The 17,017-nt window shown below is 52.7% G+C and overlaps 1 protein-coding gene across 1 annotated transcript in view; it reads left to right on the top strand.

Annotated features, from left to right (window-relative positions):
• LOC138514392 (sodium-coupled monocarboxylate transporter 1-like) overlaps positions 1–17,017 on the top strand; it is a 501,148-nt gene that overhangs the window by 32,943 nt on the left and 451,188 nt on the right. The window contains exon 2 of the mRNA XM_069629874.1: positions 6,962–7,027. Within this exon, the coding sequence (XP_069485975.1) occupies positions 6,962–7,027 (66 nt within the window). The remainder of the gene's footprint in view (positions 1–6,961; positions 7,028–17,017) is intronic.

Genomic DNA, 17,017 nt, shown 5'->3' with positions numbered 1-17,017 from the left:
AAACCCCCTCTGGGATTTGCATGGTTGGGCGGTATGGTAAATAAATTGTAATTATTTTCCCCCCCACGTTCAGAATTTTTAAGTTGGAGGATTGGTTCGAACCTCGAACCTTCCAGGTACCAGTGACAACCCCTACTGACTGTGCTACAGAGAATGGCTTCAAAATAATAGAAAAGAAGGAAACGTAGGAAATAAAGCGGAACGAGCACACCCGCAGCACCTGGCAGTCCCAGGTGTAATTCAAAGGAAAAAAGAGACGTAAATTTAACCAATATAAATTTTTAAATATCCATGATGTTCCGGGCATTGGGCCTCATCACAACTTGGGCGGTAAATGTGGCGGATTATCCGCCGGACCTAAATAGCGCTAACGCCAAGGCACCCGGCGGATAATCCGCCAGATCACGAGTCATCGTGCACGCAACCCGGTCCAAGGCGTTAGCACGATTAGCGCGAACCCTTAAATCCGGCGCACCATGCACTACCGCCACCTCGCGCTTATAGCGCGCGGGAAACGCGTCACCGCCGGAACGGGAAATAAAGCGGCGGCCATCTTGGAAATCACAATCCATCGGATATCACAGCCACTGGAAGCCATCCACGCGATCTGAAGCCTGAAAATGAGTCAGGAGCGCACTAGGGGCAAGTCTGCACTGGACAGGGTCAGAACACCCAAGTTCAGTGACCAGGAGCTTGAGGTACTTGTGGAGGAGGCACTGACGTACCATAATGAGCTGCAGCAGCGTAAAACCAGCGCCCAGCGCAGAGGCCAAATATGGAGATCCGTCGCACAAAGGGTCAGTGCAGTGGGGCTCGTGCCCCAGGATGGGGAGGACTGCCGCAAGCGGCTGAATGACCTGCGCGTGCGAGTGAGAGGCATCCTGTCCCAGCACAGGAGTGCAAGCAGGGGCACAGGAGGAGGGCCACCAACCCCCCACCCGACCTCACACCACGGGAGGAGAAATTGACGGGCCTCATCGACGTTGGAACCATTGAGGGCCTTGGTGGAGCGGAGGCAGGGACTTGCATAAATCCAACGGCAGGTGAGTCCCATCCCCAAATACATGCATCTGAATGTGAGTGAAGACATGTGTCTGAGGCACTGCATACACCCGTAAGTGAGGGCCACATCCCTAGAACGGTAGTGCTGCCTAGACAATCCTGTACGTGCAGTGCATGAATGACAGGGGCAGGGGATAGACTCCCATACCCATAGGACAGCTACGTTGAGTGGTACTGTGCATCAAAACAACCACAAAAGCCTGAGCCCAGTCCACCCCAACCACGCAATCCCATGCAGTGTACCTCCATGCACATCCACAACAAGCACCACATGGTGACTGAACGGAATGCAAGTTGACTCCGTCATTGGCACTGTCTTCATTCACACTTGTTTGCATGACCTGCATCACACAAATGTATGTAGCATTGTAATCAAACCACCCCCTATGTGCCCCACAGGCACACGTCGATCCCAACAGCCTGGTGATGATGGCGATGAGGCCACACCGACAATGCGCCCACAACACCGTGCCTCCACCAGCACCACCACCCCCCAAAGACGTCGCACCCATGGGAGACAACACAGGGGAACACCCACCTCACCCCAACGCAGCCCCGCCAGACAGCAGCGGCAGCCACATGGCCGCAGGGAGGTGACCGGCAGCTCACCAGAACCCACCATCCACAGCCCCGATGCTGAGGGAGAGAGGCCTGAACTGGAGCCCGACGTGGGAGCAACACCTCCACGTGGGCATCATGCCGCCGCACAACACTCGCAAAGCAGTAGTGATGGAGAAGGGGTGTCAACACCCGATGGAAGCCCAAACCCAGGCAGACACCAGGCAGGGAGTCGCCATGTGCTTGTGCGTCACTGCAGCACACCGCAGCCCGATGTGGACACTCGTCCTATGGGAGTCCAGAGGGCCAGCGATCTGAGCCAGGCAGCCCAGTCCAGTCTGGTGGCATGTCGCCATGCAGCCCCCCCCCCCACAGCGCCCAATTCGCGGTCCACCACCTGACGCACCAGGAGAGGCCTTTGTCACTGGGGCAGCAGTCATGGGCCGACTGGATATCATTGAGGCAAAACAGGCCCGGGTGGAAGGAATGGCAAGGGTCCAGAGCCGGCACATAAAGGCCGTGAGTAAATCCATCCAGCATGGGTGCAGGTACATTGCGCGGGACAATGCGCGCACACGGCAAATTGTGCAACAATGGACCGCTACCCTGACAGGCTGTGGGCAACGAGTCCGCGAATTCACAGAGGCAGGGTCAGCACTGGCAGAACAGCAACGCAAGGCCAATAACCTCATGCGCCAGCACATGATGGCCAGCACTTCCATACCCTCCACTTCCACAACACCCACAGAGGGTTCACTAGACCCATCTCCAACGCGCCGGTCCATGCGCCACCTGAGGACACGCACACCGGAGGGTCCTGGGAGAGGGAAGCGCCCGCGCCCATCCTAGTGGTGCATGGCAACATTGTTGTTGGCCTGATGAGGCAACTGCACAGTTGGGGGTTGTACACTGGGGAGAGGGGGGATTGTTGGGTGTTCACTGGGGGCAGGGGGGATTGTTGGGTGTTCACTGGGGGGAGGGGGTTTGTTGGGTGTTCACTGGGGGGAGGGGGGATTGTTGGAGGGAAAATAAATCACGTTACAAAAACACAATGCATGGACAGTAGTGATTGTAACAAATGCAATTTGATGTTGAAGTGACATGTTCACAATTTACCTATTACCCATTTCTAATGGAATCCATCAATCAATCCCTGTCTGGCCAACCCCCCCTCCCTCAGCCTAACCCTTTGTGCATGTGCAACACCTTCTGGCACTTCATCGCCCTCACTACCATCATCAGGTGGCTGCACATGAGCATCAGGGGGCAGTGGCACATTTCTGCGACAACAGATGTTGTGCAGAATGGCACATGTCAGTACAATTTTTCAACCTTTTTCTGGTGCATACATTATTGCCCCTCCCGTGCGGTCGAGGCACCGGAAGCATGCCTTCAGCAGTCCAAATGCCATCTCCACGCAGATCCGTGTATGGGCATGGCCAAGGTTGTATGCCCACTCCGCCGCCGTGTGTGGGTGACGCACAGGGGTCATGTGCCACGTGTACTGGGGATATCCAGAATCACCTGCAGGGGAGAGGAAGCCGGTATGGGGACAAGGTAAGTCCAGTGGGTGTACAGAGCCCTGTCATCAGTGTGATTTTGCCATATTTGGCATTTGGCCTATAACATTGTGGAGTGTGCTGTCCTACGGGCACGATTGAATCAATGGGGTACTCTCCACTTGGTACGCCTATGTTTCTGTATGTAACAGTACTCATTCACTTGTCGCAGGATGAGGGGGCCCTTCCATCTACTTCTGCTTGACAGAAGTGGCTGCCTCATGTGTCATTGAAAATCCATTTGGCTGCAGTTGCATTTGCTGCTCTTCACTATTCTGTACTGTTCTCCATGCATTTCCATGGCCATTTTGGGGACAGTGTCTGTGGGATGTGCATTGTCATTACTCGGCCTACTTATGTGTGGAGCATTCGTGGATGTGCCAGCTCATGGTTTGGTATTTCATTGCTGTCGGATGGCCAGGCTGGGATATCTGTACTGTGTCAGTGTTGGGAGCCATGGTGCTACTCACACCATGTGTTGTGGTGGGGCTTCCATGTGTCACTGTGCCGCCACATGTCTTACATCCTGCATGGGTGTGTTCTGCTGTGTTGGACATGTCCAAGGTTCATCGTGCAAGGTGCTTGAATGTGTATGCTGCTGTGATGCTGCTGACTATTGGGAATGATGGATTCTGTGAAAGGCACCATCAGTTGTGGTTTGACATGCTTTGTGGGATACATTTGTACTCACCCAGTGGCCATGTGTTTTGGCCTCGGTGCCTTTCCATGTATGCTGGCAGGGTACTGTTGCGTAGGACCATGGAGTCGTGGGTGGATCCTGGGTAGCGGGCACAGCTGTGGCTGAAGGTGAGGTCAGGGCCACATGTCATCTGCACGTTGAGGGAATGGTACTGTTTACGGTTTCTGTAGGCAGCCTCATGTGCCTGGGGTGGTACAAGTGCCACATGTGTGCAGTCCAGGGCTGCTATTACATTCGGGACTTGGGCAATGGCATAGAATTGACCCTTAAGCTGGTGCACCTGTGCCTGTGTGGCTGGCAATGCAATGTGTTCGTTCACATGATTCAACAGTGCATCAGGCACCTGTCCCAGCATGGCACTGAATGTGGACTGGGCCATTCCATGCATCATGGCAACGGTATGTTGGTAGCTGCCAGTCCCAAGTAATTGAAGCACAGTCACGAGCTTCACTAGGGGAGGTACTGCCGTGCTGGTGGCTATGCGGCTGCATATGTCACCCTGGATTGTGTCCAGCAACTGGGTGATGGTTACCCTGTCCAGCCGATATTCTGTCACCAACTGACCATCACTTAGGGCCCAGGGTGTTTGCCTGACCCTGGGGATGGCTGGCCGCCTTGCTGGTGCTGCTCTCCTCCTCCTTCTCCTCATCCCCACTGCCCCCTGCACTCCCAGTGACCTGGCCTGGTTGACTGGCCTCTGTAGCTCCAGACGCAGCTGGTAGAAGTCGACATCAAGGCTCCCGGCTCCACATGGCAGCATGGTGTTGGGGAGGGTGTGTTGTGCATGTGTGGGTCCTTTGTAGGCCTCTGATTTGCATTGCGTCCACCTGGGCCCTCATTGCTGTCTACTCCCTGCTCCTGCTGGTGTAATGGGGTTGGGGAGGGTGTGTTGTGCATGGGTGGGTCCTTTGTAGGCCTCTGATTTGCATTGCTTCCACCTGGGCCCTCATTGCTGTCTCCTCCCTGCTCCTGCTGGTGTAATGGGGTTGGGGAGGGTGTGTTGTGCATGGGTGGATCCTTTGTAGGCCTCTGATTTGCAGTGGGTCCACCTGGGTGCTTATTGCTGTCTCCTCCCTGCTCCTGCTGGTGTAATGGTGTTGGGGAGGGTGTGTTGTGCATGGGTGCGTCCTTTGTAGGCCTCAGATTTGCATTGCCTCCACCTGGGCCTTCATTGCTGTCTCCTCCCTGCTCCTGCTGGTGTAATGGGGTTGGGGAGGGTGTGTTGTGCATGGGTGGGTCCTTTGTAGGCCTCAGATTTGCATTGCCTCCACCTGGGCCCTTATTGCTTTCGCCTCCCTGCTCTTGCTGGTGGAATGGTGTTGGGGAGGGTGTGTTGTGCATGGGTGCGTCCTTTGTCGGCCTCTGTTTTGCATTGGTTTCACCTGAGCCCTTATTGCTGGTGCCTGTGTTCTGTTACCTCCAGCTTTTTGCTGGAGGTATTTTCGGCTGATTATCCGCCGCTTTTCTGGCGCTAATAGCGCTTACGCCGGACTCGTGATTGATGATGTTTTAGCGCGAATGGTTCCTGGCGCTGTTATGGCCGGCGCTTGTACAGCCGGCTGTCCTTGCGCCAGCTGTTATTGCGCCGGCGGTATTTTGGAGTCGTGATCAAACAGACCCTTAAAATCGGCTCTAAGAGCGTTACCGCCGATTTTAAGGGTTACCGCCCAAGTCGTGATGAGGCCCATTGTATGAGGACTCCGGTACCCAGCCTCCCAACACCAAGCACTTAGCCGTTGAACCACTGGAGGGTGCGCTAACCAAAGAACACTGCAGCCCACAACAGGGCTTTGTACTCAGGTCGCCAGCAGTGCCGGCCCCGAATAAGCTAATTTGACACACACGGAGGCCTAACCCAAACAAAAGAGAGGCTCGCGTGTGCTGGCCTTGAAGCTTATCAGCTTCAGTCAGACATGCGCGACGGCCGTAAAGCTAAAATAAACAGAAGAAATTAGAAGAAGAATGCTTGTGCTCGCTGGCACGAAGCATTAGCAGCTTCTGACAGCCCATAAATCTTTATATAAAGATTTAATACACGCTTAAACAAACGCCCAGAGGCAAACCAGCACGAGCGTCCAGCACGAGCGTTGGAAAGTCAAATAAACAGTACTTTCTAATCTAAAGGACCAATATATATTAAATGTACATCAAGAAATGCTACAAGCACACAATTATCCTTCCATAATGTAACCAATTAAGGTTTATTTCTACTGACAACATGCAAGACACAAACTGAAAGGCGTGAACTTAGCTGTGGTGTCAGCAGCAAAGAAAGAGGAATTGGGATTAGAGTAATGGACTTATATAAGGAAGGGTCCCTGCTCATTGGTCTCCCGCAGGGCATGACCTGTCCTCCATGATGGATTGGGGAGCTCCCTTACATTGACATTGAACTCTATTTAGTTCTGTTCTTCACAACTTTTTTGTTTGTAAAAGTTTGTTTCTTTGCTGCTGTGGTTTCAGAGTAAAGATTGTAATGCATAATATGAGCCTCCTGTCTTGTCATAGAATTTTGCTAAAACTGAATGTTACTCGAGTAAAGTTTGGGTGTGAGGTGTGAAAATGAATGTTACATGCATACAAATGTGTTTGATGTGTGCCATAAGAAGGGATATGAGCTGGAAAATAGTGAGAAAGTTCCTAAATACTTTTGTGAAATAGTAATATTCCTATCTGACATGGAGTAAGTGTTAACCCAGATTGTAATATTATGCCTGTCTGACATGGAGTAAGTGTTAACTGATATTGTAATTGTATTCCTATCTGCTATAGAGTAAGTCTTAGCCGAAAGCAAGTAGCTTTATGCCAGACTCCCCATTTCTGCCATAAATTGGCCATTTTTTGGCGAGCAGGGTCTAACTTGCCTTGTGTAGATGATGCCACATTACTTAGTCAAACCCAATTTCTTTGGGAATACAGTTTCGAGGTGTAAACTACCACCACACTGAGGCGTAACTTACACCTTTATCAAATGACACCCAAAAAGTGCCTTTTGTCTGTAAATAAAGTCCTGATTCGTACCAAATGTGAAATATGTCATGTGTGTTGCACCGTCATTGAATGTCATGCTTTGGTTTTTCAGTATTTGGAACTCCGCTTTAATAAGTATGTTCGACGCATCGCAACCGTGCTGTTCATCATAGTAACGGTGAGTGACCCTTGACACTAATGTCTCATCAGTGCACGCTCTTTGAATGTGTCATTTTAAGCATAACTTTTGTGTTTGTGCATCACTCCATCCATAGGACTCGCAGTGATTTGACGCATATAGCATTACAGGGAGAGTGCCTGAAGGTCAGAATGGAAAAGTGACCTCTTACCGGCGGGTGAAGCTCGTTACAGCAGTAGTCCCTGTCTCATAGTATCTTGGCCTGGTCATATTACCATCTGCAGGGTGTAACATTTTCAGTGGATTATCACAAGGTGTTTGCCCATATAGAAGATTGGGCACACCTAACTTTGCAATACAGTACTCCGATGTTGCCAGCGCATAGACGTGTGTATAGGCGCGTTATAAATGCCATATCCTATACAGCAGTGTCATGGGGTTATTCAAAGCTTGGCGGTAACAGTGAACCTTGCAGTATTTCGGAGTATGTTTTATCTTTCCACTAATTTAGCAGTTTCACAAATGAAACTAATGGACATTCCTGGCCTGCATCAATACGGCATCTCCCCCTGCAGGCCTGTGGGACTCTGAAAGAGGAATCACGGAAGGGTTGGTATGACTGATATAGATACTTTTTCTTACTGCAAGCGGTAACATATTTGAGTTTGGCGCCGTTTCCTGCAGGAAATTGCACCAAACTCTAAATAAGGGCCTTCATGAGAGGAGATGGGTATGGTTTATTTGTGAACATGTTACGAATGTGCACGCAGAGCCTGAATGCCATGCGCAACCAATGACTCTGATCTGCTGCTACACTTTCCTTTGTTCGCTTCCCTTCCTTGCAACATGGTTCCTTCCCCCATTCTTTCCACCATGCAGTGTCTCCTTGCCCATTCCCCTTCCTCTTACCGATCATCTTTTCTGTTTCCTTTATTTGAGCTTGAAGGAAAAGATGGGAAGATAGCTGGAAGGACAGGGATCAGCTGTCAGGTACACAGTATGCTCTCTGTGGTTCCTTCGTCACCTGTGACCCAGTGCTGGGGCCACTGGAGACCTGTGTGTTTGTAATATGAAATAACCTCTACACAGTAAAGCAGGGAATGTGCAGGCCTATAGGCACCACTGGGAATGTGCAGGGCTATAGATACTGCTCGGAATGTGCAGGCCTATAGACACCACTGGGAATGCGCAGGCCGATAGACACCACTGGGAATGTGCAGGCCGATAGACACCACTGGGAATGTGCCGGCATATAGACACCACTGGGAATGTGCCGGCATATAGATACCACTGGGAATGTGCAGGGCTATTGATGCAATTGGGAATGAGCAGGACCATAGATACCACGGGGAATGTGCAGGCCTATGTATACCACTGGGAATGTACAGGGCTATTGATGCAACTGGGAATGAGCAGGCCTATAGATACCACTGGGAATGTGCCAGCCTATGTATACCACTGGGAATGTGCAGGGCTATTGATGCAACTGGGAATGTGCAGAACTATAGACACCACTGGGAATGTGCAGGCCTATAGGTACCACTGGGAATGTGCAGGGCTATAGATACTGCTCGGAATGTGCAGGCCTATAGACACCACTGGGAACGTGAAGGCCGATAGACACCACTGGGAATGTGCCGGCCTATGTATACCACTGGGAATGTACAGGGCTATTGATGCAACTGGGAATGAGCAGGCCTATAGATACCACTGGGAATGTGCCAGCCTATGTATACCACTGGGAATGTGCAGGGCTATTGATGCAACTGGGAATGTGCAGGGCTATAGACACCACTGGGAATGTGCAGGCCTATAGGTACCACTGGGAATGTGCAGGTGTATAGGTACCACTGGGAATGTGCAGGCCTATAGACACCACTGGGAATGTTCAGGCCTATAGCTACCACTGGGAATGTGCAGGCCTATAGCTACCACTGGGAATGACCACTGGGAATGTGCAGGCCTATAGGTACTACTGGGAATGTGCAAGCCTATAGATAACACTGGGAATGTGCAGGCCTATAGATACCACGGGGAATGTGCAGGACTATAGGTACCACTGGGAATGTGCAGGCCTACTAGGTACCACTGGGAATGTGCAGGCCTGTAGGTACCACTGGGAATGTGCAGTGCAGGGCTATAGGCACCACTGGGAATGCACAGGGCTATAGATACTGCTTGGAATGTGCAGGCCTATAGACACCACTCAGAATGTGCAGGCCTATAGATACTGCTGGGAATGTGCAGGGCTATAGATACAGCTGGGAATGTGCCGGCATATAGATACCACTGGGAATGTGCAGGTCTATGTATACCACTGGGAATGTGCAGGCCTATAGATACCACAAGGAATGTGCAGAGCTATAGATACCACAAGGAATGTGCAGGACTATAGGTACCACTGGGAATGTGCATGGCTATACGTACCACTGGGAATGTGCAGGCTTATAGATATCACTGGGAATGTGCAGGCCTATAGACACCACTGGGAATGTGCAGGCCTATAGACACCACTGGGAATGTGCAGTGCAGGGCTATAGGTACCACTGGGAATGTGCAGGCCTATAGGTACCACTGGGAATGTGCAGGCCTATAGATACCACTGGGAATGTGCATGGCTAACGTACCACTGGGAATGTGCAGGCTTATAGATACCACTGGGAATGTGCAGGCCTGGGAATGTGCAGGCCTATAGATACCACTGGGAATGTGCATGGCTATACATACAACTGGGAATGTGCAGGCTTATAGATACCACTGGGAGTGTGCAGGCCTATAGACACCACTGGGAATGTGCAGGCCTATAGATACCACTGGGAATGTGCAGGCCTATAGACACCACTGGGAATGTGCAGTGCAGGGCTATAGGTACCACTGGGAATGTGCAGGTCTATAGATACAGTGGGGAATGTGCAGGCCTTCCAGCGACGACCATGGAACCACTGAGATGTGTCCTGCATGCTGCAGCAAGACTCATCAAAGAACTCTGCAAATTCATCTGCATCACCCCAACCCTCATCAACCTGCACTGGCTCCCACTGCAAGCATGTATCATTTTGAAATCCTGTTGCATCACCTACAAGGCTGTCACCCTGAAGCCCCCAGGCTGCCTCATTGAGAAACCCAGCATCTCCGGAGGCCTGTGATCCAGCAGAATTAAGGACGTGTGAGGACTTGAACTCCTCCGTTGCGGTAAGGAAAGAACCAGAAGACAGGCCTTCTCTGTCTATTCTCCAGAAATCTGGAACCTCCTCCCTGTGACCATCAGCCTTGCCCCATCGCTTCTACTGTTCAGGAAAGAGCTCAAGAACTTCTGCTTCAAGGAATGGCTCCTCCCTAACACCTAGGTCTATACACCCTCCACTCCACCACCCTACCTGAGACTGGGTGATCTGCTCCCCACTGCCTAATTGCCTGCACTCCCCTGTTTGCTCCCCACTCCCTTTTCCTCTGCTTTCCTCACTGTGTTCTCCCCTATGATTGTAAAGCGCTCTGTTGCTTCCCGAAGCACTGTCGGCACTCAATAAATACCCTTATAATAATGATCGAGCACTACTTTATTCGGCTGTTGGCGCCATAAAAGTATAAATCAATGATGTACAGTTCATAATCGCAGTACAACTACTCACATTTCATCAAACATTCAGAATATATACACAACATTACATTAAAAGTCATGACATGCTATTTATGATTCTCGTGATTTATTGATGTTTTATGTTTATTTAGTCTTCATCGACTTAAGCTGGGGTCTATTTATTTTGTATTCATTTTTTTCCTTGAGTTCCTTGATATTCCGCTTGGTATTCTTTTGACTCCGTTTAGTAATAGTCTTCGAGGTTTGCTTGTTGGCTTGGAACTTTCTCTCCATATTGAGATTGCCTTGAAATTCAGGTTTGTTGAGTAATCTTGTTGGCATGCAATGGTTTTAGCATCTATGCATCTTTATTGTTCTTCTAGTGGTCTTTTTTCCACTGCTTTCTTCATATGAATTGTCCTTAAAGTTCTTCTCTCCCTAGACTTGCGCTATACCTGCGTATGGCCTATTTACAGTTCTTTCTTGCTTTTCACATTTACTCGATGTTGTCCTCTACTTACTATCAGGTCTGCCTGATCTCTGGCACTAAACCGCCTCTCCTTACTGCTACCCTCTAGCCGCCTCTCCTTATTGCTCCCCTCTAGCTGCCTCTCCTTATTGCTCCCCTCTAACCGCCTGTCCTTACTGCTCCCCTCCAGCCGCCTCTCCTTACTGCTCCCCTCTAACCGCCTCTGCTTACTGCTCCCCTCTAGCCGCCTCTCCTTACTGCTCCCCTCTAAACTCCTCTCCTTACTGCTCCCCTCTAGCCGCCTCTCCTTACTGCTCCCCCTCTAGCCACCTCTCCTTACTGCTCCCCTCTAACCGCCTCTCCTTACTGCTCCCCTCTAGCTGCCTCTCCTTACTGCTCCCCTCTAGCTGCTTCTCCTTACAGCTCTCCTCTAGCCGCCTCTCCTTACTGCTCCCCTCTAACTGCCTTTCCTTACTGCTCCCCTCTAGCCGCCTCTCCTTACTGCTCCCCTCTAGCCGCCTCTCCTTACTGCTCCCCTCTAACTGCCTCTCCTTACTGCTCCCCTCTAGCCACCTCTCCTTACTGCTCCCCTCTAGCCGCCTCTCCTTACTGTTCTCCTCTAGCCACCTCTCCTTACTGCTCCCCTCTAGCCGCCTCTCCTTACTGCTCCCCTCTAGCCACCTCTCCTTACTGCTCCTCTCTAACCGCCTCTCCTTACTGCTCGCCTCTAGCCACCTCTCCCTACTGCTCCCCTCTATCCGCCTCTCCTTTCTGCTCCCCTCTAACCGCCTCTCCTTACTGCTCCCCTCTATCTGCCTCTCCTTACTGCTCCCCTCTAACTGCCTCTCCTTAAGGCTCCCCTCTAGCCGCCTCTCCTTGCTGCTCCCCTCTAACTGCCTCTCCTGACTGCTCCCCTCTAACTGCCTCTCCTTAATGCTCCCCTCTAGCCGCCTTTCCTTACTGCTCCCCCGTCTAGCCGCCTCTCCTTACTGCTCCCCTCTATCCGCCTCTCCTTACTGCTCCCCTCTAACTGCCTCTCCTTACTGCTCTCATCTCCTTACTGCTCCCCTCTAACCGCCCCTCCTTACTGCTCCCCTCTAGCCGCCTTTCCTTACTGCTCCCCTCTATCCGCCTCTCCTTACTGCTCCACTCAAGCCGCCTCTCCTTACTGCTCCCCTTTAGCCGCCTCTCCTTAATGCTTTCCTCTAGCCGTCTCTCCTTACAGCTCCCCTCTAGCAGCCTCTCCTTACTGCTCCCCTCTAGCCGCCTCTCCTTACTGCTCCCCTCTAGCCGCCTCTCCTTACTGCTCCCCTCTAGCTGCCTCTCCTTACTGCTCCCCTCTAACCACCTTTCCTTACTGCTCCCCTCTTGCCGCCTCTTCTTACTGCTCCCCTCTAGCCGCCTCTCCTTACAGCTCTCCTCTAGCCGCCTCTCCTTACTGCTCCTCTCTGCCTTTCCTTACTGCTCCCCTCTAGCCGCCTCTCCTTACTGCTCCCCTCTAGCTGCCTCTCCTTACTGCTCTCCTCTAACTGCCTCTCCTTACTGCTCCCCTCTAGCCGCCTCTCCTTACTGCTCCCCTCTAGCCGCCTCTCCTTACTGCTCCCCTCTAGCCACCTCTCCTTACTGCTCCTCTCTAACCGCCTCTCCTTACTGTTCGCCTCTAGCCACCTCTCCCTACTGCTCCCCTCTATCCGCCTCTCCTTACTGCTCCCCTCTATCTGCCTCTCCTTACTGCTCCCCTCTAACCGCCACTCCTTACTAATCTCCTCTAGCCGCCTATCCTTACTGCTCCCCTCTAGCCGCCTCTCCTTGCTGCTCCCCTCTAACTGCCTCTCCTTACTGCTCCCCTCTAACTGCCTCTCCTTAATGCTCCCCTATAGCCGCCTTTCCTTACTGCTCCCCCGTCTAGCCGCCTCTCCTTACTGCTCCCCTCTATCCGCCTCTCCTTACTGCTCCCCTCTAACCGCCTCTCCTTACTGCTCTCCTCTAACCGCCTCTCCTTACTGCTCCCCTCTGGCAGCCTCTCCTTACTGCTCCTCTCTAACCGCCTCTCCTTACTTCTCTCCTCTAGCCGCCTCTACTTACTGCTCACCTCTAACCGCCTCTCCTTACTGCTCTCCTCTAGCCGCCTCTCCTTACTGCACCTGTATTTAGGAGCGAGCAATGCCCGCGGTCCCTCCATGCCGTGAGGCCAGTGCTTGTAACTGGACCCCAATCCTCACTCATGCCCATCCGACAGCATTAGTGCTTTGTAATACGTTTACCTTCCCCTTAGCTAAATCCATACAAAGATCAAACACTTTCTCTTCCCTCCTCGCGGTGTTTGCAACAACCGGGTAAATGTCCCAGCTGCTTCCCAAGTGTAAAACCCCAAGCCATACCTGACCAAACCCTTGCGCTCCGCCACCGGGGGTGGGCCAGCTGCCTCCCAGACCGCACATGCATAACCCCAGGCCATACATGTGCTAAATCCCTAGTACCTGAAAAAACACCCAGCAAAGCTTTTTACTTCCGGGGACTGGCCTAGCTCTCTCCCGAGCCGCCCGTGCATGTTTCGTATCGGAAAGGCAACTAGTTTATTCAGACATCCAAACCTGTCGCTCCGTGCCCAATGCGCTACTTCCCACGCTGCACCCCGCGTCTGAATGCCGCCCTGAAAACTAAAAGGGGGTGGGGGCAGGAACCCGTTCTGGAAAGATGCCTTTCGGCGCCGTTCCCCAAAGCGCTTCGCCTGTTGACCGGCGCTACCTTAATACACATTTACAAGGCATATCATCGGCCGCGGAGGTTTTTCAACAGACCATCCAGGAGGTCATCAGAGGCATACCAGGGGTATTGAACGTGAGCGATGACATCCTAATACACGCACCGGACACCAAGGAACACATCATGAGACTCAAGACACTACTGGGCAGGCTGGAAAGCGCCGGACTCACAATTCATCGAGAGAAGTGCGAATTCCTAAAACCAGAAATAACTTTTTTTGGATACAGGTTCGACCGCACCGGCATATCACCTGATCCCCAGAAAGTGGCGGACATACAAGCTGCCAGCCCCCCCACGACTCCCACCGAGGTGCGCAGTTTCCTGGGAATGGCCACCTACTGTGGCAGATTCATTCGGAACTTAGCAACCCTATCCGAACCGCTGCGGGAGCTAACAAAGGCCAGCACCAAGTGGGACTGGGGGCCCGAATGCCAGGAAGCATTTGAGAGCATAAAAGACTCCCTGTCAACTGATACCAAGATGGCCTACTATGACACGGACCTCCCGACAGAACTATTTGTGGATGCCAGCCCAGTCGGACTTGGAGCAATCCTGATGCAGGTCACGAAAGAGGGCACAAAAAGGTCGATTGCATATGCATCCAGGGCGCTCACAGCAACGGAACAAAGGTACTCCCATATAGAAAAGGAGGCAATCGCCGTTCTATGGGGGTGTCGACACTTCCACATGTACCTATATGGGCGCAAGTTCACGGCGATCACCGACCACAAGCCCCTACTACCAATCTTCATTGGGTCATCGGCACACCCACCAGCCAGAATCACCAAGTGGCTGCTACACCTCCAGCAATATGATTTCGAACTTGTCTACCAACCGGGCAGCGGCAACCCCGCGGACTTCCTGTCGAGACACCCACGACCAGCCACCCAGCAGGAAGTGCTAGTCGCCGAAGAAACGGAGGAGCACATTTGTCAAGTGGTCCACACCATGAGGCCCAAAGCGATAAACATCGAGGACATTGCAACAGAAACCCAGAATGACCCCTGTTGCGATCTGGTAAAAGATGCCATCATGTCAGGCAACTGGAAAGACTTCATGTCGCACACACGCAACAGAACCAAGGGGGCCAAGGAGTTCCTAGCAGGCATGTTCACGGTTCGACAAGACCTCTCAATCACTGAGGGAGGGCTCCTCCTAAGGGGTGACCGCATCATCATACCCCCAAGGCTGCAAGACAGGATAGTTGCCCTAGCGCATGAAGGACACCAAGGGCTTGCAAGAACAAAGGCACGGGTCAGACACAGGGTATGGTTCCCTCACATCGACGATCGTGTCGAGGACCTAGTGAACACATGTCTACCCTGCCAAATAACGAGCGGGCCACCAGACCCAGAACCGATCCTTTCGGCCGAGCGTGGCCGGGCACGATGGGAAGCGATCATCATTGACTTTTGCAAAATCAGAGAGGGTCTACACCTACTGGTGGCAATCGATGATCACTCACGCTATCCAGAGGTCGAGATACTGGAGTCCACCGCCGCGGAAGTGGTCATCCCGGTGATAGAAAAGATGTTTGCCACCCATGGTCTGCCCACGACCATTAAGAGTGACAATGGACCCCCGTTCACAGGGGAGGAATTCAGGTCATACCTACAGGAACTGGGCATTAAATACCACCACATCATGCCAAGGTGGCCACAAGCTAATGGGGACGTCGAGCGATTCATGAGGACCATCAACAAGGTACTCCGAGTATCAAAGGCAAACGCCAGCCCGTGGAGGATCGACCTATTCCGGTTCCTAAGGAACTATCGGGTCACCCCCGCACAGCACCACAGGCATACCACCTGCTGACCTTATGTTCGGAACTATCATCAACTCGTCGATTCCCCATCATCCCAGCAGGACCCCAGACGACGTTGACCATGCACGTTTGAAAATGAGGAGAACGCGTGCCAATGCTCACATGAGCGCCAATAGAAGAGCAAGGCTCTCAAACCACAGAGTGGGCGACCAAGTCATCATGTTGCGAAATCCCACGAAATCCAAGTTAGACACCAGATATGAGGAACTGCCATGGACTGTCAGCAACCGGCGTGGGACCATGATAACTGTCACACGGGGAGGTCGGGAAGTAACAAGGAACGCCTCCTGGTTCAAGCCCGTGCCCCAGCACCTCTGGACGGATTGCGAGGGGCCTCACGACGACAACGAGCAACAAAGCAGCGACGTGCCGGCGCAAGACCCCGAGGAGGAATCTGCAGGGGATCGCAGCTGGCAATCACTGAGACTGCCCAGCAGTGAGGACACATGCAGCGAAGGTGAGCAGACTTACGAACCGAGCGGGGACAGCCCCCAAGCGAAGCGGTACAGTCTGAGAAAGACCACGAGACTGCCTGCGAGGCTGAATGACTATGTATGCTAAACCAACAGCAGTGGCAGGAGTTTATAGTTGAGCATGTTGTTTATGATTGTTTTGTTAGGTTATTTTGAAATAAAGGAGGAATGTTATATCCGCCCTACGTCCCGCAGCGCGGTGACGTAGGGCAGCTTAATAAAAGCCCCGCCCCCTGGAGTGGGAGGCAGTTCCGGGCGAAGTCAAACCAGCGTGTGTGTGTTGTTCTTTCACCGCTCCTGCCTATGCCGCGCTCAAGGCCACGGGGCCTCCTGGACCGGAGCCAGCCCCCGCGTGCTGGGCCTCCGGGAAACACGCATCTAACACCTTATGCATCCCAAGCAATACATTGCATCTGCCGGGCCACCTGGCCTCGACCGCGTTACCCACGTGGAGGGAATGTTCCGAAAGTCACAGCAAGGGCGGCGCAAATGCGCCGCCCTCGTATTCCACCTCCTTTGTGCCTCCAAAGGCACGACATGGAGGAAATGCTGTGGTGAAAACACCACGGCCAGGATAAGCGCCAATGCGCCGTCCCTCCACTCCATACCCCCTCCCACCATTCGTGCCCCCGAGGCACCGTGGAGGAAATGCCGTGGCGCCAGACCCGCGCCGTCCATCGACTCCTCATATTACCTTTTCCAAAGATTGCTCTTCATGTCGCTGCTGCCAGGGCTGTATGAGAGGTCTAGCTCTCTCAGCCCAGGCTATTTAAGCCCCCGGAGGTGCAGGCCGTTTCCGGCCGGACCCCCGGGGCACCCTGACCGCTTCCTCCCCAGAGGAGGCGAGTCCACGCAGGGGGCGGCCAGAGGGGCGGCCCGCTATGTGAGCTGCACCTCTAGTGCCCCCTGCGTGGGCTGG

Source organism: Ambystoma mexicanum, chromosome 12 (genome assembly GCF_040938575.1).
Source record: "Ambystoma mexicanum isolate Mex_15411 chromosome 12, UKY_AmexF1_1, whole genome shotgun sequence".
Classification (NCBI taxonomy): Eukaryota; Metazoa; Chordata; class Amphibia; order Caudata; family Ambystomatidae; genus Ambystoma; species Ambystoma mexicanum.
This window is presented reverse-complemented; position numbering and strand designations above follow the sequence as displayed.